At 50.3% G+C, this 25,390-nt stretch overlaps 2 protein-coding genes across 5 annotated transcripts in view; one reads left to right on the top strand and one right to left on the bottom strand.

The window, feature by feature from the left end:
* Positions 1-22,223, bottom strand: part of LOC119436263 (protein scabrous) — a 52,088-nt gene extending 29,865 nt beyond the window's left edge. The window contains exon 1 of the mRNA XM_037703061.2: positions 21,225-22,223. Within this exon, the coding sequence (XP_037558989.1) occupies positions 21,225-22,043 (819 nt within the window). The 5' untranslated portion in view covers positions 22,044-22,223. The remainder of the gene's footprint in view (positions 1-21,224) is intronic.
* LOC119436262 (uncharacterized) overlaps positions 1-25,390 on the top strand; it is a 694,308-nt gene that overhangs the window by 269,262 nt on the left and 399,656 nt on the right. The gene's annotated exons all lie outside the window — the stretch shown is intronic.

Here is a 25,390-nt window from a genome sequence, read left to right as displayed (position 1 = left end):
CCCCGGGCCGCCCAGTTTCCCTCTGCGGAGTCTCCCTCTGTTTGCGTTTGTGTGCCTCGCTGTGGGGGCACATTCATTGCGGGCACTGTGGGACTCGGTCCGAAAGTCGACGTGCGCCTATTGCTCGAGAGACGGAGCCAGCTGGTGTGATTGGTCGGTTTCACTCAGTAAAGTGCAGAGGGCAACTCGATCGCCTCGGAGAAACTTGAGACGGTTGTGCAGGTGCGCTGTCCGTTCGTCCTGCGAACGCACGCATGGGCGCTTACTCGAGTGCGGTCAAGTGGCCAGTGTGATGGGAGCCACGTTTTGGCGACGCGCAGCTCACAGGGTGTCCTTTTACTTAGTCCACATATTTTTATATGGCCTGGTATCGCTTTTCTCTTGTGACGTAAATGGTGGACAGTTGCGAGGCGCGAAATTGACGTTGGCTACTAGTGGCTATAGAGTAAGTGTTGGGAAATGGACGAGAAAGATGGTGCTGGAAACCGTTTCTGATCTTAGATCACCGGTACAGTCACGTATAACAGCGCCGTTCTATCATCATTATTAATTATTCCCGCGGAATGATGCACTGTCTACGAACGGTCTATAGTAATTCGCATTTCATTGTGTTCGCTGTTCTGTAGGTGTTGATGAAATTGTCATTCTTTGCTTTGCAGGTAAGTCTGCCCCTGCCCACTCTGACGTCGGCCTTACTGAGGGCAGTGGATGCCGGTGAGTGCGCAAACATCTTGAAACATGGCCCTAAATATCTGCTTCGCGTTCACAGGCCACTACGGCCTTGCAACATATATATCCGTGTAAAATGTATAGTATACATGCGAATACCAGCGGTGTGTGCCTCAAGGGCGCCTACACATGCGCTGGCGCACGTTTGCTGTCGAGCAAGCGCATGCAGTCGGTGGTAGACGCGCCTTGCATGTTTCGCCGTCCATAGAAATTGTTTGCGCTTAGAACAAAAAACTCGTTTTTCTTCCTCCTTGCAATGTTTTAAAAGCTCGCAGTACGTTTAATTTCAGACGGAGTCAAACATCTGAGAGCGCATTATGTTTTGTGGTGCATTGCGTACACACATTCTCGATTCGTTAAACGTCTGCGGCCGTGCACCAGCACTGCAAGCGCGTCTACCTTCTTCCTCAGCAATTGCTGTAGCCTAGAGTACAAGTTGCCAGCCGAGACGCTGTCAGAGCAGACTTCTCTGGCGCGCGAATTCGTTTAGCGAATAGACGTATATATGGCATGCGGCAGATAGCGCGCTCTCAACAAATCCCAAAGCTCGGCAAGCTTATCCGCCCCTGAGGAAAGACGCTGCGATACGTCTACGGCGTTACGGTCTGTGGATACGGTTTCTTGCGCAATTTCCTTGCTCGATTTCGGATAACCGGGCGCATCGCGAGCTGCGGCGAGCGCCAAATTAGGTTCGCTGGTGCTTGTGTGTGAATCTTTAGTTCGAGTGCCGCTTAAACTTTTGAACACGTACGGAGTGTGGCTCCACTCTACAGATACTTTATTAATAATAATAATAATAATAATAATAATAATAATAATAATAATAATAATAATAATAATAATAATAATAATAATAATAATAATAATAACGACGGTGCCAGCCGGGAACCTGCAAGATGTTATTCACCGAATATACGGCTTATCACTGTAATACATAGAAGAAAGCGAGTGCCTTCCCGTCAAGTACGCGAGGAAGCTGTTGCCTTCATCTGCATCTTCTTTTGTCTTGTGAAAGCAGTGGACCTTAAGCGCCGTTATGAGCATAGCGCTTCTGGGACCCGCGATGCACGTCCCGTGTGCGGTGGCGCAACCGCCGCGAGGCCTCCTTCGCCAGTTCATCCTGTCCGCTGATCGCGGGAGAAAGCGCTTGCTCGAACGACTGCGCGCCGCTTGCCGGCCCGTCCGGTGGCTCTACGCAAGCCCTTCTTCTCAATCGTATAAAGCGGGCAAGGTGCGCACACAGGGACGGTCGTACACGACGCCTATAACGCCGACTGCGAAGAAAATTCCACGGCCTTACGTATTTTCGCCTTTCTTTCGATCTTTCTTTTTCTTTGTTCCGTCTTTCTCTTCGTTTCTTCCTCGGTGGTCGTTTCCAATCCTGCACGGCTGCTTGTGGACGCCTGATGACTGCGCTCGTAGATCTGGATGCCGGGTTTAGCGAAGAGTGCGCGCCACGAGCGTTTGGAGACGAGCGAGCGAGAGACGAACGGAAAAGAAAGACATTTGTGCGTGGCGGGGGCGCAGTTATTGTCTGCATTCCCGGTGCTGGTATTTCTTTTTTCCTTTTTCGTCATTGTTTTCGTCCGTGCTTCAAAAGAAGTCTTGCCCCATTTACGTTTCCTCGTGCCTCTCTGCTTGCGCAAAGTGGCATCTTCCCTCGCTGTGTCTTCCCTGCACGTTCGACTGTCTGTTTGCTTCTCCCTAAATCTGCGTTTTTGTTCGTCGACGCGATTGGTTGCGCTTTTCTCCTTTTGATTTCAGCACGAAGGCATCGCCCCCCCCCCCTCTTTTTTTTTTCCCCTCCCCGTTCCTCTTGCGCAGTCGTCTTGTTCGCTCTATCCGGGAGAGGATATGGATTCACTCTGGCGTAAAAGCGATGCGTTGTCCCTTTTGTGCTACGGTCTGCGCACGCCTTGCTTTTATTTCCTGCCGTGTATGTGCATGCGTGTCCGATTGCCGCATTGTGAGACAAGCGGCGCGGCGGCTCCAGTTTTATCTCTCCCCCAGGGACGATATGGGCCGGCCGATTGCCAGCAGCCTCCCGTCGTCATCGTGCGCGTGCGTCGTTTGCGTCTCCCTGCGCGCCTCATTCCAATGCTGTGGGCCCGTCGTTGGCGCAACCTCGTGCTGGTGTGGGTGCAGCGAAGATTTTTTTTTTTTTACTCGTTTTCATATCGTGTCCTCGGTACACCGCCAGTTTCTCGGCCGGTTTCAAGAGCAGATAGCGATTCGGCAAGCTGCGGTGTTATGTCATCTTCCTGCCGCAGTATATATTTGCGTATATTCGCTAGTCCGTAAGATCAGGTTCCCCACTTGTCGCGGTGGCAATGGATAAAACCGAAATGCGAGTATTAGCGGTGTCTATCTGTAAGCGAAAAAGCCGCTCTTAATGTGGCTGCTTGTTATACGTCCGGCGTCGATAAACATTGGATACTGGCTCATGTTAACATCGTGTGCGGCGCTTGAGTTGCTCAGTGGTAATCACACAAACCGCCTTTTGCGGCGTCCGCCTATCGATGTGCTCGTTGGTCGTGCAGCGTCCTGTGGCAAGGCAAGTCGAGCTTTGTTCTCATCATATTCGTGGTGTCTTGTCGGATGCGTAATGAAGACAGCAGTTGGGTAGCTGCGCACGACATTCAAGCTCGTGGGAATTATGCAGGATAGGCCACCTTTTCCAGGAAACTCGATCGAGCCATCTTGGCATAGAGACATAGATCTAGTCAAATAATGAGCTTGCAGTACTTTTACCACCAGTCAATGCTATTAGTAAAAAGCGAGAACACCAGTGACAGATTGATATGTGTCGACAGACTGAACACAGAACACCGACGCTAAAGAGTCCGACACTTTTTATACCGCACTACTTACCGCATCTGAACGCTCTTTCTGCAGGAACTGGCGCATAGCTTGTCCACTTTCATTTTATTTACCATATTCTGCGGATAGAACATTATTTTGCCTTCTGGTATACGTATGAACGGCGTAGTCTGTTCTCGGTTTATACGAGCGCTTTGCTAGTCAGCTTTAATTTTTTTTAATTCTGGGGTTTTACGTGCGAAAACCACGATGGGATTATGAGGCACGCCTGTCAATTCCACGGCTAATACTGTTACTTGTCATACATGCGATGAAGAAGCGCTGAACCTGTGACGCTTGACCTTTGACTGCGTTATAACTAAGGAAAACATGCACAGACGTATTTCAGAGTATAAATCACATAACTTGCTTGCACATAATCACGGCGTGATTGATGCTGTGTTGCCGTAAACTTTGCAAACAGCTGTGTATTGAAACTTTTGTGCAAAGGTTTTTAGAACAAAGGTATCTTACAAAGACAGAAATGTTGAGCGCAACAACGTCGACTGTATATTTTCCGCTTTCTTCTTCCTCTTATTATTGGTATCATTTCACCCCACACTATTTCAGGGCGCGCGCGTGATATTTTGAAGGGAACTTCGTTCCCCGCCATCTGCTCTACGCGGTTTGTTCTCGTGTAAACGCACCCTGAGCTTTTCCCGCTCAATTTGTATCCGTTGAATTTGCAAGCTTCGCCGTAAAGAGCCAGCGAAACGCTTTCGAAGAGCGCCGCTTTTTTAGGCAGACCGCGTTCACGTGGCGTGCGGCGTCCGGAACCGATCGCCGTGGCGCGCGCGGTGAGGCTGCGAAGAACGGTTGCTAGCGACGGTTTGGGGGGAGGCAACAGTTATAAACGCTGGCCGGAATTGCTGGTTTCCTGCAGCGCGCCGAACAAGAGGAGGTTAAGGAGGACTGCTCGAGCGGGCTGCGAGAGTATGCGGAGAATGTATGCGCATAAAATGGTGCACGTCGAAGAGAGGCCAGCGGAGGCAGTTGCCACGCGTGAGCAAAAAAGGAAAGCTCGAAATGCGGCACATCAGCGGAGAGTGTGTAGGCGGGATTCTATTTTGTGTAACCTGCAATCAATGCACTCACCGCCGGCCATCTATAGCGTTTTGTTCCGCGATCGAACTCAAGTGCATGCGGTGCACATCACCAGCAGCGTTCTCTAACTGTACGGCCCCGACCTCAATTGCGTACTGCGTACGTGCTTGCCTTGGCTTTGTGCTCGCTCGGACACTGCTCCTTCTCTGTCTGGCGTGATTTTCTATCGTATCTTGCTCACGCGCAGTCACTTGCAATCATCAAATATGTGTAAAACATCTAACTGCAGATAAACATCTAACTGCAGAAAACATCCAACTGCAGATAAATGCTTTTTTTTTTCACTAGCCCACTTGAATGGCAGGTACAACGCATTGCGTGTAAAACACGAACACACGCGCAGCTGCCGCGCGTGTGATGTATTCGCTTGCGTAAATGATTTGTGTCGACGCACGTCTCTGCGTTTGCGTGACGGTGTTTTCGAGCCCCCTTAAACTGGCACTCTCCGCAAAGCTCTCTTGGCGCGTCATTAATCAGGTGTGGCCAGCAGCCGGGTTTGTTATTAATCAGAGGAGGCCTGTCGCGTGGTACCGACAGGGAAAGCGCTCGAGTCCTCCTTCCAGCGTTACTAAAGGTGTAGCTCGGCAGTTGGAGAGAGGACGGGGCTGTGCAGACGCTGTCGCGAAAATTAACGCGCGCTTGATTTTCTTTTCTCTCGTTCTTCCGCGGTCGACGTCGCACTCGTGGTAAACGATACAAACGACTGGTTACACTTCTGCAGCCTCTCACCTCTGTAAACACGACCAACGACAGTAATCGGGTGTAAAGAAGAAAAAAAAAAAGGGGGGGGGGGCAGGGGATAGTTAGCAAAAGGAAGGCACACCGGCCAACCCTGTTGCCACACAAATTTTGCGGTTTTGTGTTCTGCGCGTTTAAAAAATTTAGCACTGTCGTTCTGTTCGCAAAGTGCAAATAAGATACATATATCAATCGTTGAATGCATACAATCTCTTCGTATTGGTTATACTTTTCGCGTTTGACCCGCCACGGTGGCTTAGCGGCTATATGGTGTTGCGCTGCTAAGCACGAGCTCGCGGCATCAAATACCGGCCGCGGCGGCCGCATTTCGCCGGGGGCAAGAGGCAAAAACGCCCGTGTCCCGTGCATTGGGGGCACGTTAAAGATCCCCTGGTGGTCAAAATTATTCCGGAGTTCACCACTACGGCGTGCCTCATAATCAAATCGTGGTTTTGGCACGTAAAACACCATAATTCATTCACACTTATCGCGTTTATTACCAACTGGCGCAGAGCTTTTTATCTTTTGGTCGCCGTTGCCACGATGCTTTGATTTTAACAGTGTGTGTTTTCAGCGCTCACAAGTGCCGCGCCATACACGGGAGAGCTTTTTCTGGCTATGAAGGTGGATCTTCCGAGCCTGCATTAATGCGCCAAGAAGTTCGGGCGAGTTTAGCGCTGCTCTCATTTTTTTTTTCTGAATTTGCGTAGCTTCTTTACCTTCACGAAGACAGTGATAATTAAATCCGTGCATAAGCGTTGCACACTCTTTGCTTTGTCTGTTTTCTAAGTCATTTCTTGCTGCAGTTAGTCACAAGTCTCAGACGCAAGCTCAGTAGCTGGCCAGCACAGGAGAAATGGACACGTGAAGACGCCGCACATGCACGCCATTTTGCGTTTGAGAGACGCGGAACAAGTGCTACGATCTCACATGTCCCAAAACTCAGAACGTCAAACTAACAACTAAAATGAAATGTCCACACCGACTCGCGACATGCTATAGGAAATAAAACTCTTCTTCTTTTTTTTTTTTTTTCGTTTCTTACGTTCGGAAGCACGAAGGAAATGAAGAGGCTGCTTGCAGCTCAGCGGTGCCACGCGCGCGCTTCGCTTCCGTATAACTGTGACTTTATAGCCGAAAACACGTTTCCCGCTAGTATAATGTGGGCCTTTGCCGTCTATGGAATAGTCTATAGCTTAGTGCGACGGCCAGTGCCATCTTGAACACACAAGGCTGTTACGAGCAGTATTTTATCATCGCGTTGGCCACTGTAATGCAAAGTGACGGCGCGCGCTCGTGCAACGCGAGAGCAGCGACCACATGAAACGTGTCCGACACAGCTATAGTTTAGCGCCCGCAAATGCTTGCGCGCGCAACACGCTACGGCACTGCATACGTTACCGCGCTGGCATTTTCAGTTGACGGTATTCGCAGAAGTTGAAAAGTGGATTGCCCGGAGCTCTCAGTAAGCGTACTTCGCGTGTTTCACCACGTCATCCAAAGCCGAAGAAGAGGGCTACGATAGCCAAGACTGGGCGACACAAGTCCAGTTAAGTCGGAGAAGAAACTTACTTTTCAGGCTCGCCATGTTCTCTTTCGCGTAATACACAAGCGGCAACTCAGTCCGTTCGCGGACGTTGTGGGCCTTGAAAAGCATCCCTGCCAGTTTCTGCATCTTAGATGCGATTATGGTTCACTGTACAGGGTCTTTGAATGGATTCAAATTTCTTACATAGGCAAGGAGCTCCCAATCCAGCGCAATCGTGAAATGTACACGGCTTTTATTGCCAGCTGTCATATTCCTGTTGCTGTTCGCGGCGATTGTGTTTGTTCTTCTCTCGGCAGATTGAAAATCTCATGAGAGAACCGCGCAAGGCAACGCAAGCTCTGCGACGACCTTGCATGGCTACGTGCCCGCGCGGCATTTTCCTATATCGTCTAAAGCATGCGCATTCTCGCTCTCGCTATAGCGCGTCTTGCGCACGCAAGGCTCTTTGCTTGCGGACGCTAAACTAAAACGGTCTATAATGACGGCGTGGCGTCCTTTTCACGTCACGCGAAGTCCACGCTGTAATCGCGGCTAAAATGTGTTCAGTATTGTTCTCTCTTACAAGTTGCAATCACGTATGTTCAATCACGTCATTCAGCTGTAGTATATGTTTGCGGCGTGAACACCGTGCGGCCACAAAAATGCTTCGAAACTACTTCGTTTGGTAGCCGCTTAAGCGCACTTGCACGACTATTCCGTTATTTTCCAGCCGCGGTCTTAAACTGCAACATCGACGCGGCGGCGTTCCATCGTTTCAGCGAAAATCGGTGCGCATTGAACGTCACCAGCCACGCCGTTCGCGTCGACGCGCCCCGCTCTGTGTGCGGAAGACGAGGGGCGCCACTCAGACGACTGTTTGTCGGTGATGGCCGGATGCAGCGTTTTCTTTATTTTACCCTTCAAAGGTGACGTAAGCGCGCGATCCGTGCTGCGATCCTTTGTCGGCGTCCCCCCATCCAGCACGCTCACGACAGCCCTCGCCGTGGTCCCATCGATCCCATAATGGGGCGCGCTTTCCGCCGCCCGGGGAATTCATCTTTCCTGTAAAGTAATGTTTCTCGTTTCTCACTGCGGTGCTTCGCGACGCGATGTGAAATCGGATTAATATTGCTGCCGGAGGGAACAGATGTGACGCCTTTTTTCTGTAATTGAGCTCTGCGTGACTGTTACTCCCTTCGCTTCCCCTTTGTACCCGAAGCATCGTTTAACGAGCGCGCCTCGAAGTTGCATTGCGTTGCGAACGTTCACGCAAATCAGCCGTTTTCTTGCTTGGGGAAATTGTACTCGCGCGTCGCCTCTTGGCTTTCCGATGAGCAGAGATTTTCGCTCTTTCACAGCTGCGTTCCATGAAGGCTTTCCTAATGGTTTGGAGCGGCACGCAATGTGGTGCGTACACAATAGAAAGCTTGAGAAGTATGGTTGACATGAGCGGCTTGCCTACGCTTACAGGGACACAAGCGTATACCAAACGGCAATGCCGGCACCGAGGATGCGCTCAACCCAAATTTGGATCCTTTTATGCGCAGGGCCATGCACGTGGCGTTCCCTGACTCCAAGTCCGCTATTTATAAAAACCCCTACGCTTTCATGTGAGTGTATACTTTAGACCAGAGGCGCTATGCTCCAGTGAACATCGTTTTTTTCATCGGTGAAATTTCGGAAGGTGGCTTTCGTGGCATCGGTGTTTCGGAATTCTGCCTGTTTTAAAGGCATTTGCGTGTCGAAGCGTTCGAGGTAGTCGCTTCGGCGGCATGCAGTTATAGGGTATTTACTAGCAGCAGCCAGCATTATCCGATACCGACAGATATTCGATACGCCCTTAATTACTAGGCACCGAAGTCTTATAACCTTCTTCCTTCATCTGCACAATGAAGACTACGGGCGCTTTACTTCGCTTCCGAGGCCCTCGGTTCGGCGCCATCGGTTTTGTTCGTGGTGCGTTCGTTCGTTCGTTCGTGCGTGCGCTTCACGCTTTCAGTGCTCCTCCTTTTCACTTATTTTATCCTCTCATTTAATCTTTTCCGTACCTAGTTAACCAAACGAGACATTATTCTGGTTCATCTCCCCGCCGTTCTTTACTCCCTTCTGGATTATTGTTTGTGCATTGCCAAAGTAACACGATTTTAAGACTGGGTATATATGCGAAGTCGGGCCTTCAACTCGCGCCTGGCGGATTTCGTTCCGGCAACTTTCGTGTCAGTCACGACACACTTCAGTCGCTGAAGTTTGCACGCCTGTGCAGAAATCATTTGCCCGAACTACAGCAACTGTCGATGTGAACGCCTAACAGTGTCGTTGAGCTCGGCAGTACGACGATCACCGCGATTTTGGCGATGGACGCGCGAAATTCTCGCTCGCGTTTTGCGGCCGCAGGGATCTAGCATCTCCTTCCACTCCCTCAATCGTTCGCCCTCTTCCTAAGAGGTTGGAGGAGAAAGGAGCGCCGACCTCCCGAGGTTAGTCCGTTAAACTGTTCTTTATCGCCCCCGAATGCGCGCGTCTTAATGCGGATGCACCAAGGAGGAGGGCGACTGCGGGGCATTCCTCGGCTTCGGCCCGGCTTGCCGCAGTCGCTTCGCGCCTCCCTGCCTTGCCGTCGGAAACTAGAAGAGCCACACGGTCGTTCGTCTCTCTCTGCTTTTGTGGGGGTGTTTCCTTTTATTCGCGAACTCTAGAGCCCAGTCAGATTAATTTCGTTTTGTATTTTGTCCTTTTTCCTGCGTTCAGCGTTATCTGCTTAATGGCCTTGAAACGGGGCTCAGAAATAGGGCACATAATGTCGGGGATAAAGAGAGCTAAGTCGCGTTGGGTGAAGAAACAACGTCTAGAGTACTTGCGCGCGGTAAATAAACGAAAGTTAGCAAAACAAAGGTCGACGAGGCGTCCCTTTACTTCGCAAAGTCCATGTTGATGTTATTTGCTGGACGACTCTTGGTAACTGCGCATCGCTATATGGGAACTTCTTTGCAGACATCAGAGGCGGCTTTTGCTGATTGAAGCGTGCGTCTTTACGACAAACGAAGGTTTCATGAACGCAGCGAGCAATGTCGCGCTTTTTATTTGTGGCTGCTTTTTTTTTTCTTGGTACCTAATGGAACGACCAAAGGATGAAATACATTGCGCTTTTGAGACAACGGAATAGTGACTGTGCGCAAGAAAAAAAAAAAAAAAAGCAAAGAACTGAGACTCCCAGACACACGCGCGCATATGTTGGCGTGTGCTGCGGGTATACTCTCAAAGAGACATATCCTTGCAGGCCGAGCGCTGCGACAGCGGGTCGGCGGTGGCTAAGGAACACTGGCCGGCCGCTGTCCGAAAGGACTGGACCCGCGCATACTGATCCGCGCGGCAATTCGGAGCTCTCCCAAGTCGGCGGCGCGCCGTCGGCTTATTGTATATAAACGCGCGAATTATACGTCGTCGCGTCTTCTAATGGGGCTCAAGCGATCGAAACACTGCTCGCCAGCTAGCTGCTGTTTCTTTGCGCTCTAATGTGGAGGTTGTTTGCAGGAGGGGCATGGGGCCACGCCGCGGGGGCAAGGCACACCCCGACGCGTCCCGCAGATTGCTTTTGGTGTCGTCATTATTTTCTTTCTCGTTGGTCTGCCACACTGGCGCCGCGACGCTGCTGCGCCGGAGCGGGTGGCCGCTGACGCGCGATGCGAATCTGTCGTGATGGAGTATTCCGCGGCACTGGAAACGTCACGCCGTGTTTATCGCGCGTTCTATCAACCGTGCTTTGAACTAACTGGCGTGTGCTGGTACGCTTATTATTGGGCGGACGGGCTGGGATTCGGACAGTGGCTTTACGCTGGCTCATGTTGGGCGCGTCTTCCGAAAGGCCGCTGCTCAATGGCTTCCTCGGAAATGAGCGCCCTTATTTCCCTCCCCTATTTTAATCTGAAAGAGCGCGGTTCACAGGATGGCGGGCGGCCAGTGCTGTTGGTGAAATATTTAGCTTGCCGCAATAACCATGTCTTTATAGTCAGCGAGAGGGAAAAAAAACGCATTTTAAGTTCTCGCCCGTTTAGAGAAATAAAATGAGTCTACAGGCAGGGAGGTTAACCGGAAGACAAACATCCGGTTTGGTATACCCTACGCTGGAAGGGTAAATCAACACAGCGCCCATGCTAGCAAAAGCCCGCGGTTTACTAGTTTCCAAGGGATAGCTTTTATCATCGCCGTCAGTGCGTAATACATGCCTGCAAAATCAAACCAGACGACAGCGTATACAAGGAAATGAAGTAATTAAATGTCACAATTCGCGCGTCGCAGTTACGCGCACGACTTTCGCTCATTTGCATCCGAGCCATCGTCCCAGTCTGCGCGTAGATAAAGTAGCTGCGCGGAGTGAAATTGAATAGGGAGAGCAGGCCGGATGCGAGCGGGTGTCTCTTCGCGTGAGACATGCAAACGCTATGTGGTACGCAGCCATGCCGATGAAGGGCCCCTCTCCGATGGCATGTGGCACTTTCAAGGGATGGTTACTGTCATTTAGCTACACCGTGCTTCCTGGAGGACTTAGATGAACACGGATCAATTTCGCTGGGTTCCCAGTAACTGAGGTGGTGGTTGTTGTGGCTTATGGTCGCTTCACGACTTTGTATTTCGGGCAAGTGGCACGCGACTGCTAGGTCCTCTGGTCAGAAGGCGGAGAAGAACATGTCGCGCCGCGTACTTACAAATTTCACTGCTGAAACTCTCTGTGACACCAAAAACCCGAGAGCAGTGAAAAGAGACGGCTGGCTGGGCCGGAAAACAGTCACATGAGAGAAAGATACTTTCGGACCCGTTTGCCTTGCAACATACTCTGCGAAGCGTTTCCCAGATTATGGCGCGCAGCATCTACGACTGATTGATTAGCCTCCCGTATCGCGCCTTTACAGGAGCCACACATCCGGTGCCGTATAGAAATCGCACGTGCTATCCAATCTGCGTGACTAGGACGCGCGGCGTCCCGTCGGTTCTGGCATTCCGTCGCGCCGCTGTAAATAATCCCGCGGTCTGGCTGTTCAACTCCAAGACCAACCTCCACCTCGTATTTCTACATGTCTTATTCGACTACGCAGTATAGCGTGCCCCGTCCCGCCGGCGAAAAAAAAGTACCACATAGGCGACTGGTGGTGCGCCGCGAGGCTGTTTTACGATCGTCGCCTTCATTTCGTGCCGCGCGCCAAGATAGTCGGCGACTCACGGTCCTCCCGCGTCGGGGAGGCCCTCTCGACGGGAGTCATCAGTCGATAAAGAACTCCGCTTTTTACGCGCATGGCCGCAAGGCCACTGGCTGGCTGTCTTAAGGCGTGATCTGCGTGGAAGCTTCATTGTTAGCGGGTTCGGCGGCCGCACGCGTTGTCGTCTTGCAACGTTCGAGGTTCCGCTCGTGTAACACAGTGAGATTAGCAAAGTCTTCGAGCTATGTATATACAGGGCACGTCCGCTGTCAAAATTGGTCGACGCCGGAAGCAGTGGCGGGAGGGAAGACGGTGCACCGCGCCTGCTCGGCCCGCTTTCCCGAAAAGGAAGCGTACGTCGGCGGGAGGTCAACTGGCCCCGAGTGTGTGCGCGTCGGGCCCGTGTACACCGACGCCGTGTTTTTCTCCGGAGCCGAAGACAGACGCGAGTGGTGCGCCGTTGCAGAATGAATGGCTGCGGAGGTTTATGCTGCCGGCCGGGAAAGATAGGACGTACGGCGCCGCGCGCGTCTCCGTGCAAATGCAATTAGCATCGATTTTTGTCTCGACGTCCCGCGCATGCACTCTCGGCGGCTTGCTCTGCCGGTGCGTTGCCTTCCGGCCATCTCGCGTAGTGCGGCGCGTCTGCACCTGGATGGCTCTCGCTCCGCTGTCGCCGCGGCCTCTCGACGACGACTCGCCATCAGTCAGTGTTTCGCTCTGGCGCGGATGCTTGCGAATCTGCCGTATATATAGGCACCGAACAAAATTGTTTTTTTTTTTTGAAGAAAAAAAGAAACAAAGACTCAAGGACGTGGATATAACTTTAGAACACCAACGTCTGTGCGCAGCAACAGCCCGAAACTTTTAGGGCCCGTATTGACAAAACAGATCTCACGGTAAAATTGTTTGTAAGAGCAAATTAGAGCCGATGGTAATGCTGGCCATTTCGTTATCAAAGTTCTCGTTCAGCACAATTTATGGCCAACCGCTGCCGCACGGCGCTGGCGTCGAGATCAGCTCATATATATATAGTTCGTTGTCGCCAAGAGTAAAACAAACGCTACTGCTGTCGGACTTTGTCAGAGGCTGTTTATTATTATTATTATTATTATTATTATTATTATTATTATTATTATTATTAAGCAGGTTGTTCCTGGGCACGTTAATAAAATTGATTGATAATAATAATAAATCATTGCTATTATTATAAAACATGCGTGATTATTAGTACTATTGAATGTGTTCGTTGAAGTGATACAACACATTGCAGCAACCTCAAATAAATGTATAATAGTCTCGTTTCACACACACACACACACACCACACACACACATATATATATATATATATATATATATATATATATATATATATATATATATATATATATTTGTCGTGAGTTCGCGCGCCGTTGAGATACTTTCGACATGCACGTAGTTTTATAAAAGAGTGAGGAAGTTTCTATAGGCGTAAAAAGCCCATCTCCTATCTTGTGCTCGCACCCACGTAGGGGAGCGGGAGCTCAAGATCGGTACTTGTAGGAAAGAGGACTACTTATTGCTGTGTCATTTGCTTTGAGTGTCCCACACGCTTATGCCTTTTCCAGAGGGACAGGGGGGCTTCGTTTTTTTTTTTATGTCATTTTTTTTTCTTTGCATTTCGGGTAACCTAGTCAAGTTGCGGCGTCCGAGTCCTTCTTTAATGTCGTCGTTGGAGGACAAAGCTTACAGCGCAGCAATGAACAAATCGCGTCCCGCGCTGCCTGCGTGCACCACAAAGCCGGACCGAAATGGAGCTGTGCGCTCAAGACGCCGCCGCCGCTTGCTTGCTCGCTCGGGGTCCGGACGGGCCACGCAAGGGCAGCAGCAGCAGCAGCAGACAACAGCGAGAAATTGAAATTCAAGTCGCGTTTTTTTTTTCTCCCTCGGCCTCTGCTCTCTGTTGTTTAGCGTACTTTAATGCCGTGCACACAAAAGCGTCCCCTTCGTGCGCCTTCGCAGTTTTTCTTCTTGTATGTGTGTATGCGCGCGCTGCCGCGAGCCATGGGCGCGGTGGGTCCGTCGTCCTTCTTGTGCGTGCGTGCGATGTTCGGATGGACGAGCCCGGTTGAGGCGCTGCGTTTCGTAGCTTCGTTCTGCGCCCGAGGTTCCGGCACAACGGCAGCAGTGGCCAGGTTCGCCGGCGCGTTGCTTTTAGCGACCTGCTTGGCTATTCCGAGCGTATACACAGGGCTGCCGACGTTTTTATTCTTTTTTTCTTCCGTAGCTTTGGGCAGCGCGCTTGGTTTATGGCTGGCTGCCCATCGTCACGTGCCCAGTGTTCTTGAGCGATGTTTAAACCGACCGGCAACAAGCGTCGGTGCATTGGTTGGTCTTCGAGAAATCCTGTACTTTACAGTGGCGCGTGCATTGACATTCCAGTGGCGGTGATGCAGAGAATTATGCTTCGCAGTCTCGCTTCACGGGGTTCGAAGAACGCGGACGAACTTTGAAAGCTCATTTTCTTTTCGTTTTTCTTATTCCATCCTTGTTTCTGCTGCTTGTAGTTGGGGCGCTTGCGAACGTTTGAGGACTTCTGAAAAGCTTCGTGACGAACGGCTAACGGATGGACGCAAACGCTAAGCGCTATTATAATTCGTGCTTGTGTAACGCATGTAGTGTAGATTATTATACTACGTTGAACTATTAGGAACATGTGAACATCTAAGAAGGTGTCAGTCTGTGCCCGCACAGCACTTCGTGTGTGATCTACATGAACGACAGCACGTGGTAATGAGACGGACATGCCGAGTTTATTCTAAAGCACACCACGCATATAATGTTCGAAAAGGTGATCGATCCTTTCTTATTTTCATGAGTTATCTGGCCTACACACGTAGAGACAGTGCCAATTTATTCAGCCTTTCGTCCCCGAGAAGCCTTGTTCAGTATGTCTGCCAAGTACACATGATGGATAGTGGGTCGTGCTGATTTTGTGATTGCGACAAGACCATAATGAGTATTTTTCGTCTACTGCCCTTCTTTGGATGATTAAAGGCATACTTTGCGTGCTGCGAATGTTTCACAGTATTGCCGAACTATATATTCTATGGCGGAGTCATTCTAGGCTTATACAAAAGTACTGCTGTCTGGGATCTGGCATCGCCGAAGCGATCGTCTCGCTAACAAGCCAATTGCTATCATGAGTGGCGGGCATTTCAACACCCGCCAATGACGAAATGCTCGTGCAAGGGAAGTTTTGCGAATGCGGGCCTATAAACGTTTGTCTTAGAATTTCTTTTCCTGGAAAAAAATAGAAACAGGGCCTGTATTAACAAAAATCTCTTACGCGCAGCAGGGTTCGTAAGAGCGAATTCCAGCCAATGCTGGGCATATCATTAGCGAAGGTCAGTGGCAAAAGTGCGCTTACGAACGAAAAGCTTAGCGAATTCGGCTCCAGATACCCAACATTCCGGCATGACTTTTTCACGCCTGTTGACAAACTTAGCGCAGATTCTTTTCACATCTACTTAGGATAATTTGACTTTGTTGGTACTCACGAGTCGCTCTCCACTGGCATTAAAAGTATTCTTTACCGCGACAGCAGTCAAGAGCTCGAAGCTAAGATTGCTGTGTATGTAATCGTCGTCGTTATCACACCACCTCCTCATCTTCACCATACGTCAAAGAAAAAATTGTGCAGAAACCATCGACGATGATTGTCAATATAAGCGAATAGAACGAAAGAACGAACGAGCAAATGAACGAACGAGCGAACGAAGGAACGAACGAGCGAGCAAACGAATTAACGCACGAACGACCGAACGAGCGAGTGAACGTTTTTTTTTTTTTTTTTTTGGCGATCGCTCCACAAAGCTCACAAAAATGCTTTTTCGCTATAATTGTTCGTAAGAATTCCAGCCAATCCCGATGCTAAACGTATTATCGAAGGCAGCCGGCCAATAACAAAGAACATTTACGAACGAAGAGCTTCGTGAATGTGGCCCCGGAGCCGGAGGAATGGCTGAGGTCTGCTGATCTTTTCCTCATGCTCCGTCGGTTGCTTTCGTTCACTATAGTCATGTTGGTGCCCCGTCTTTGCCTCTTCTGGCGCTCTTCGGTCAAGTGGAATATATCCTGCCACTGGAGCGCAGTTGTTCCGCTTCATCTCGTTTGAAAGCTGTGTGTTGCGACGCCACTGTCGTTGCACACGTATAACTGCGTTCGTTGCGACCTCAGTTGAGCCAGTAGCTGCCGTAGGTGGCTCTGCAGGCGAGTGCGCGCACGCAGGAAAATTGCCGGCTGCGCAAGAGCCCCGGCGGGACAGGCGGTGGGTGGGACACGTGCAAAGGAAGCTTAGAGCCCCTGGCCCTGCCCGATGACCCCCAGCATAGTATACGCACGGGGGCAGGAAGCGCAAGTCTGGGTGATATGGCGCTGTTCCTCCGCCGCCCGGCCCCAATTAGGGCGCGGGGGGAGGCGGAGGAGCCGCAGCTGCCCCGCGCACGGACGCCAGCTGCCGCTCGAACGCGCGCGGGGCGGCCCGCAACGGGGGGGACGACGTAGCCTGGTGGCTCATCGTGGGCCCCTCCGTCGTCGATGGCATGGCCGTGTTTCTTGAATCTTTTTTTTTTTTTTTTTTCGCGATGGCCGTATACAGCAGGACGTGTCGGCTCCCGGTTCGACAAGGAGTAATGGCTGGCGCTCGGCAATTTTATTTAATTCCTTTTTTTCCCCCACTAGCTACCATCGCTCCCATTCGTAGTCTTCTCGAAGAGGCACACTTGCGTGTGCCCACTTACACCCTAGAAAGCCAAGTCGCGTCGCGCAATCTAGGACATCCATTCGCCCGAAGAAAGTTTGACGGCTTGGGCGGTGCGCATTTCTTTCTTTATGCCCGCCCCACTCCCATTTAATATTTTAATATGACTATTTCTCTCTTGAGCCCAATTAACAAAGTGACACGTCGGAACCTTGCTGTGGGAGCACACGTATAGACTGTGAAGTGGCGCCCGGCACTCTAGAAGCGACAAAGGAGCACGATCACGTAAACTGTATTGCAGCCGACTAGTCCGAAGGTGTCCAAATATAAGGCACGCCAGATGCTTGAACGAATATCGTTGCTTATTAATAATGGCTGTCGAAACGTGTCACATATTATGCGTGTTGCTCTTTTTTTATGGTGCGATTTGCATTTTGCGAACGCCAATTCTGTGCGCATGATGAGTTGTATCGTTGCACAGTAGCGTGAACTCTTTTGTACTTAAGGAGCTTGGCATGCATCCATTTTTAAACTCAGTTTTTTTCCCGACTTCCATAATCGAATGAATGGAGATAAAAATTGCGTATCATTCTATGGCAATCAACACGGCCACGATGGCGTACTCCCTGAGCAAAAGTATACAGACCGCAGATTCTGCAATAAAGCATATTTTCTTCTCCGCCTATAAGTGTGACTTCAAATTGAGGACTGCGGTCTAAGTCTAGCATTGCGAAATTTGCAGTACACTCGTCGGTTTCGTTTTGTGCATCTTAATTACAAATAAATTCAATTTTTTTGGCAAGCCTGTGGTCCTTATACGTTTGTTCACGGGTGGACATTATAAAAAATGCATCAACGGACATTTAATTGACCAGAACGCATGAACCGGTCACAGTTCATGCGTTTTATTTATTAGGGCACTTGTAGCTCAGAACATGTGTTTAACGTTTTTAGATCCCTGAAGACGCAGGATGCTCGGTGCTGTGTTTAGATGAATTTCAGCTAACTGCGCGTGGCACAACCCACACTTTCCAAATTAAATTCAAAGTTTTCCCAATTTTCACGGCCACTTGAATGAGCTAATGACAAAGTTACTTCTTATAATGTATAGGGTAGCCAACCGGGCACGTCCTTAGTTAATCTCCCTACCTTTGCCTCTTCGTTTCTCTCTCTTTCTCTTACGTTTTAATCAGTTCGAATACATTTGGTGTTGTTAACGTTTCGAGCGTTTATTGAGCAAGAAGGAAACCAGAGGTCTCTTGCAATGCACCAGGCCTCTTGGGAAGAAGGAAAGGAAATGGTTACGATGCATTGTGGGAAAGGAATAATAGGGGAAATATAAGTGAGAGATGAAATGTAAAAGAGCGTCCCATTTTGCTAGTTGGCCAGGGTGGATGTGGCTCAATTAGGAGGTCATTTAACTACTGAGGTCTTTAGTGATATACACTCAGTGTGTTGATGCATTTTCATAACGTCTTCTAGTGCGGTTCTGGCAGTTGTAATAGTACCGTTAATGCACCTTGCGCGTGGCTTGTTTATAGCGATTATCGTACGTATCAACTGAAGCGCCATGTATTCACTGTAGTTACAGTGCGGACCCATCGCGGTGGCTTAGCGGCTATGGTGTTGCGGTGCTAAGCACGAAGTCGCGGGATCGAATCCCGGTCGCGGCGGCCGCATTTCGATGGAGGCGAAATGCAAAAGCGCCCGTGTGCTTGCGTTGTAGTGCACGTTAAAAAACCCCAGGTGGTTAAAATTAATCCGGAGCCCCCCACTGCGGCGTGCCTCATAATCAAATCGTGGTTTTGGCACGTAAAACCCCAGAAAGAAGATTTTGGATGTGAGGGCCAAGTTCCCGCGAACAAGAGCAGTAGTGGCGCCCTCTTCTCTGCGAATGTTGTAAGTAACTACCTGCGCAGTTAATGTCTGTCAGTTCTGCAGTGCGTGACGCTAAATATTGCCAACGTTCACCTTTGCGGCCGTCAAGAAGCCACGGCGCGCACGTAAAACGGTGAGGCTCCGTTTTCGGCGCGGCGCAGTAGTTCTTTTTTTGCGAATTTCTTTTACGGCGCCATGGTAAAGCTGTCTGACCTCAGCTGATTTTTTGTCATCGAGGATGTATACAACTCGGACACATAAATCCATCTTCTCTGTTGTGCACACGTACAAAAACATGCCGACGTTCGCTTCGCTGTTTTAATGCGAAGCATTATAGGCAAACTTCACCCACAGGTATCCAACATAAAATGGGGAGCCGATCCTGAAGGCAGCAGTGCAGTATCCCAGGCAGTTCATGCAGTCTCCAATGAGCGAAGAATGGCACGTGACGCACGCGTCAGGCCTTTCACAACGCGACTTTGGCGCGATAGAAGCATGCGTGCGGCCGTGGCCCAATGGTTAGGGCATTGGGCTACTGTGCTGGAAGACAAAGGTTCCATCTCACCGTCAGTCACGCATTAATAGAATTTTAGGCGGACTTCACCCACTTTGGAGGTATCTAACAGAAATCTCGAGCGAGGTGTGTTGAGCGCACGCGAGCGTGTCACAGTGTGCACACAATCGCAAGTTTGTAAGAGGTGCGAGCAAAAGAAACGTCTCTATGATATAGACGAGTGTGTCCAAGGTCGCCCGTCACGCGCGCAGAGCTGTCGAAATGTCACAGTCATCACAATATCGCATACTTACAGAGTTAGCAGTGGCCTAAGTTGTGGCCTACATTTTTTTTAACTACAACGATGAAACATTTTTTTTTAACTCTGCGATTTCGGCGAAGGTCCGGATGTGTGTTATTTTGTGGTTTAGTAAGGACTGTCCTTGGGCTGCCGCTTTCGCTATATAATACTTGCAGCACGAGTGGTCAGCTCGTGTTCGTGCGTACTTTGGCGTACGAACTGTATGCGTAACGGGCCCGTAGCGCGTTCACAAGTAGTTCGTACACTAGAGCGATTCGCAAGAACAGGGGCCGGCACATCGTTGTGTAGCGAACATTTTGTTAGCGTAGACGGCCGGCCAACGACAAGGAGTTTTTACCAACGCACAACTTCGTGAAATCGGCCTCAGAGTGCTAAATACATGAACGTTGGATAGAGAAAGGTGAAGTGGTAGTCTGGAGTAAGTGTGGCTAAGTTAAAGCATTAAAAAAATTTGTGCCCGCCGTAAATATGCCCTTTTGCGGGCTCGTAGCTGTCTGCCACGTTCCCGAATGGTCCATGAGTCTATATAGCTGTATATAAAGTAGGCATATCTCCGTATTGTTGATTATTCAAATAGGCAGCGCGACGCAGCGGGGCCACTAGGAAGAACAGGAAACAGGCACGATCTGAAGAGTGAAAGAAGTGCCGCTTTGCTAAACGTGTCAGCAACGCATGAATACGTGGTGAACCGTGCTTACTCTTTCAGATGCGCATTAACGTGCTGCCGTACCCGCGCTACGCCTAACGAGGTTCTGTATCTCCAGTTCGCGGACGTCCACAGAGCTCGTTTTGGCATGAGTTTTCATAATTCTGGGAGTGATCAACAGTTGCATTGAACAAAAGCAACCGCTTCTCTGTGCGGCGTCAAGACGACGCGTCTGCGCCCTGACGAAAACAGGTCTTCTTATCGAAACGCTGGCTCTACGCTGAGCCTTTGCCTTTACTGTTGATCACTCTATGTCTCCATGTTATTTAGTGCCTGTTCGTGCATGCATGTGTATACAGAGTTATTCTTGAAAAGCAAGCCCGCGGCTTGATGATGAAAGCGGGGCCTGTACATTGAAACGGCATATTTCATCTACCTTATCGTACGTGAATGGAGTCGCCTGGATTTCGATCATATAGATGGCCAAATATACTAGACGGAAGCATACTGGGGTGAGGCCTTTGTGGCATTACGTGCGTTCATATTGACATCCGCATTGACACTTGCAGGCTTTTCGTGAGTGGGAACTAGACTTGTATTCCTAAATGCATTACGTTAACCGAGCGAACGCTACTGTGTTGTCTGCACATGAACGCCATGCGTACGAAAAAACGAAGAAAAAAGAAAGAATGAATGAAAAAGACAGATAGAAAACTAACGTCCGTGTGTTGTTTAAATTTGCACCGTGATAATGTGGCGGTAAATTCTTCTTTTATCTTAGGTGAAGTAAACATCTAAGGAATTTGTTAAGCCTATAGCGGGAGACTGACCGACATCGCACGCGTACGCGGTACACGTGAGATGACTTTGGTCTGCCGGCAGTCAGGCACGGGGCCTCGGCGGCAATTTATGCGCCCTGACTCAAGTCACGGTAGCCGGCGGCGTATAGTGACTTGAGCCAGCGCTCTTTATAAAAGGGCTGAGAGACCCACCTGCTGCGTCAGCTGTCGCTGCTGGACTGCCTGCCTCTGGAGAAGTGCCCGGAGCTCGGCCCGCTCTCCTGCAGCTTGAGCGGCGCCGGCCTCGCACCGCTGTTGCGTCGCCCGAAATGCCTGCAGCTGGTCTCGCAGGTCGGCCAGGTCCGCCCTAAGCCGTGCCGCCTCGCCTTCGAAGCCCCGGCTCAAGCCCAGCGCCACGGTCACGTTGTCCTGCCGCGACAACTCGGCGAGCTCGGCCTTGATCTGATCGACGGTGCTGCGCAACCAGTCCACCGAGGCACGGTGTGCACGGTCGCGCGCTTCAGTCCTCGACACCTCGTCGCGCTGTCCTGAACGCAGGGCGTCCAACTGCAGCTGCAGCCGGTCCAAGTCGGCCCTCAGCAGCGCCTGCGCGTCGGCCGGCCGCTCGCGCGCCACTTCCTGCAGGTCGCTCCGCACGCGTTTCAGCTGGTTCTCCAGTTGGTCCAGTGACTGACGCTCCTGCTCGAGCACGCGCAGAGACCGCGCGAAGGCCCGCTGCTCTTCGTGCTGCCGCCGCGGCCGGTGATGCCGGGGCGGCCGCGCCGTGGTTGCAGGCGCGGTGCTCGTCGTCCACGGCGTTGTGGCTGCCAGCCGTTCTTCGAGCCGCCGCAACGCCGCGCGGTCCTGGTCGCGGCCCCGCTGTAGGGCTTGCAACTCGGCACGGAGTTCGCGAACCACGTGGCCCAGCGCAGCATCATTATCCGAAGAACCGGCGTCGCCGAGTTGCCACAGGCACATGACCAGTGCCAGTGCGAGGCTGCACCGTGTCATCGCAAGCGTGCACAGCCGCATCCGTGCGACTTGAGGAATGTCACAGGTCCTGGAAACCGTGTCCGGCACAGACTGCACGCCGTCTGCGCGCCCGTCGCTGAAGGCGCCCGCCGGGACAGCCCGGTTGTCGTCGCCGTGAAGCGCGCGCCGAGGCACGCCGAGGCAGTGGTGATGTTATCCGAACGCGAAGTCCTTGCCGACCTGATTCAGTCCGCGGCTGCGGCGGTTCTGGCTTCGGCACCCCGGCCTCGCGGCATGTCTCTCCGTCGAGCGCCCCCTCCTCCTCCTCTGCCCTCCTCGCCGCCGCCGCCTTCTCTCCGAGCTGCCCTCGCTCGTTCGATTTCTTTCGGATCGAGCGCTTTCGTTCGCTCTGCGCTTGGCCTGCCTCTTGTTCCCGTCCTTTTCTGCTGCCGCCGTTCGTTTCCTCTCTGATGTACCGCTTCCCTTTTTTATTCTTGACTGTGGGCTCTCTTTTTTCCCCTGCTGGGGCTCCTCTCCCATTGGCGTCGGGATCTGCACCTGGTGGCCGCCGAATTCTGCCTTCTCTCCTCTTTTTGTTAGCTTTCTCTTTTATTCGTCTCGTCCCGTGCGTCTGCGCTCTTATTTGGTGATACACATTGCTCCCTCTCCGCTTTGTGGGATCGTATCCACCAATATATATATTGGTGAGTCTCTGAACCCGAGTGAACTGGCATGAGTCTGATTTTGGGAAGTCTTAGTGAACGAATGGGTAGGAGTAGGTATATCACCCCACGTAATGATCTTGTGGCCGGTTAGAGTTCCAGCCGCGGTGGCCGTATTTAGATGGCGCAAAATGCAAAACGCTTGTGTACCGAGCTATGTGAGCGTGGTAAAGAACCCCTGAAAACCAAAATCGATCCAGAGCCCTCCTCTACGGCGCCTTTCATGACCCGTGTGTTCATGTGTTGCATCTGAAACATTACAATCAATCATTTAATCAGTCAGTCACTCAAATTACTTGTATGCAGGCACTCCAACATTTATTAATGTCTTGGCCTCTTGTTTATATTTTTCGAGTAGATAAGCTCCGAAGGGTTGCCTATACGTCAACACTGTGGATATGCCGTCTTGTCGCATTTGGCTTCCTGTCGCACCGGTTTCTTTGAGGTCGCGTCTCGGGAGGCGACAAAATCCCGAGATTTCAGGCGTATGTTGCTATTCGGTTTTTCTCCTCACTGTCCACGGACTTTGTCATCTATTGACAAAAAGGAACCGCTTCTCTTTGCTGCGTCTCTCATTTTGTGCTTGTTTGACTCTCGCACACCTGTAACAAAAAAAAAAAAAAAGTTAAATAGCCTCAGAAATGTGCGTTGCGATTTTATGCTGCCTGCAAATAGTTCTGAGCCCTTTTAGTAGGTTTTCTTTTTTTTTCTTTTTGTCTTTCTCCGATATCACTAACTTTATTTCAGTTGCTTGTTCTTTCGGCGTTGCTTGTCTTGAGGGATCAAACGCGAAGGTAGTGCTTTGGTTCAGTTGAGGGAAAAAAAGCAAAAAACTAAAAAAAAAAAAAAAAAACTCACGTATTTCTTGTTATGGCAGATTTCAGGTCGTGTTTTCTTTTTTCGTTCCTGCCTCCTATCTGCTCCAAATCCTACCATTTGCGGGGAGGAGGAGCAGGGAGACGTTGGTAGATCCAGACGGCTCTATAGCTTTGCGAGAATTACCGGCAATGGTTCAGCTGCCGATGCAATCTCTGGCATAGCTCTATAACATTGGAGTCGCAGTGACATCAAACACAATTTGATTTGGTGTCCTGGGGCTGTATTTTGTAACGTTTTTCATTTTTCATTTATTTTGACCTTCGTCATTGGCTCGCACTTAAGGCGCGCCCCTGCTATCGTCGGGATCGGCCAATCAGCGAGACAGATGATAAGAAACTCAATAGGAGCGGAGTAAGAAAATAATCTTTACAAAACACAGCCTCTGGGCTCGCTACAAAGCGCGATATACTCCGGCTTATGGATTTAACCGTAGAGCCTCTCCGAAACCTAGCGATATATTTTACACAGTGTTCGAGCGAGTGCAGTGGACATTTAGAGGAGTGTCTCCTAGCTGCTTCCGAAGTTCGTAATTCATTCGAAGGTGTAGTGGGAATCGCTGGGTGGGTTGACGAGGCGCTGGATCGTTTGCAAACCACCGGCTTGCGTTCTGTTCGGTCTCACTGTTGGAATTGTCTGCCTGTAGTGCTCTGCTTTTCTATGATGGCGATTCCCGCTGCTGCCATTCCTTAGGGCATGCAATCATTCTAGTGTAAACAGTCGGCGGCTTAGCCTTGCAAGCGGCTCACTCGCATCGCTGGTGCTGGTTCGTCGTGGTGAATTGCGAGTTTCAATATTTCCAAAGCGAAGTTTCTTCGCGAACCCCTCCGGCCCTTGCTGACCGTGGCGGCCACTGACTTGCCGAATAGCTCAAGCGCAGAAAATAAAATTATGCAGATTCAAAGCGCATGTTGGAGTCTATTGAGAGCGGTTCCTTTGTGAAACGGTTAGTGAAATGCTGTAAAGCTGTTCATAATCTGCACCGCCTATTACAGCATAACGGTTACGTGCCTGCGCGGCAAGACGCAGAGACCCCCACAAGCGACCCACGTGACGGCGTCTCCCGGATGGGCACACTTTACTCGGTGAGACCGAGAAGACGAAGAAGAAGGCAAAGATAGCTGCGCTTTAATCAAGAAATCATGCGCTTGAAGGCGTGTATTTGTTGCAGTGAGGATATTTAGGTACCGTTTATTGCTTTAATTGCATAACCCCTTAAGGTACATGAGACATATGTGTCCCCGAATCTTAACCATGTCTCGATAAATACGTTTTACGCCTAGAAACCTGTTGAGGGCAATTGACCGAACTAAACAGCTTCCATTAACGAAATATATAATTTCGGTTGACAAATCTACGACAAAACACTGACGAGGCGTGGGTGGAGTCGCACCTCAAAGGTGCGTTTTACCGCCGCCGCATTAAGTACATGTTTTATAAAATCTTCTAACCAATAAAGGAATTGAACGTGTGGAATATAAAGTGTCGTTATCAAGGGTTTGTAAAAAACCAAGCTTTTTGACATCAGGCGAGTATAAAGTACTTTTTTAGCGATAAAGAGGTGTTGGGACATATGTGTCCCTGTGTACCGTGACGGAATTCTGGATGCCATTTGGCGGCGTTCGCTTGAGGGCGGCACTTTCATGTTCCAATAGCCGCTTGAAATGAGTAAACTTGTATACGTTATGCCTTTACGTGTAGCCTGGTTTGTTTTAGATACAAGCTTTTATTTTTCCGGAATTATGGCCGAGAAAACAATGGAAATTCCTCATATCGGAAGAAAACATTCTCTAAGATTTTGTTTCATGA

The sequence above is a fragment of the Dermacentor silvarum genome, chromosome 1 (genome assembly GCF_013339745.2).
Source record: "Dermacentor silvarum isolate Dsil-2018 chromosome 1, BIME_Dsil_1.4, whole genome shotgun sequence".
Lineage (NCBI taxonomy): Eukaryota > Metazoa > Arthropoda > Arachnida > Ixodida > Ixodidae > Dermacentor > Dermacentor silvarum.
This window is presented reverse-complemented; position numbering and strand designations above follow the sequence as displayed.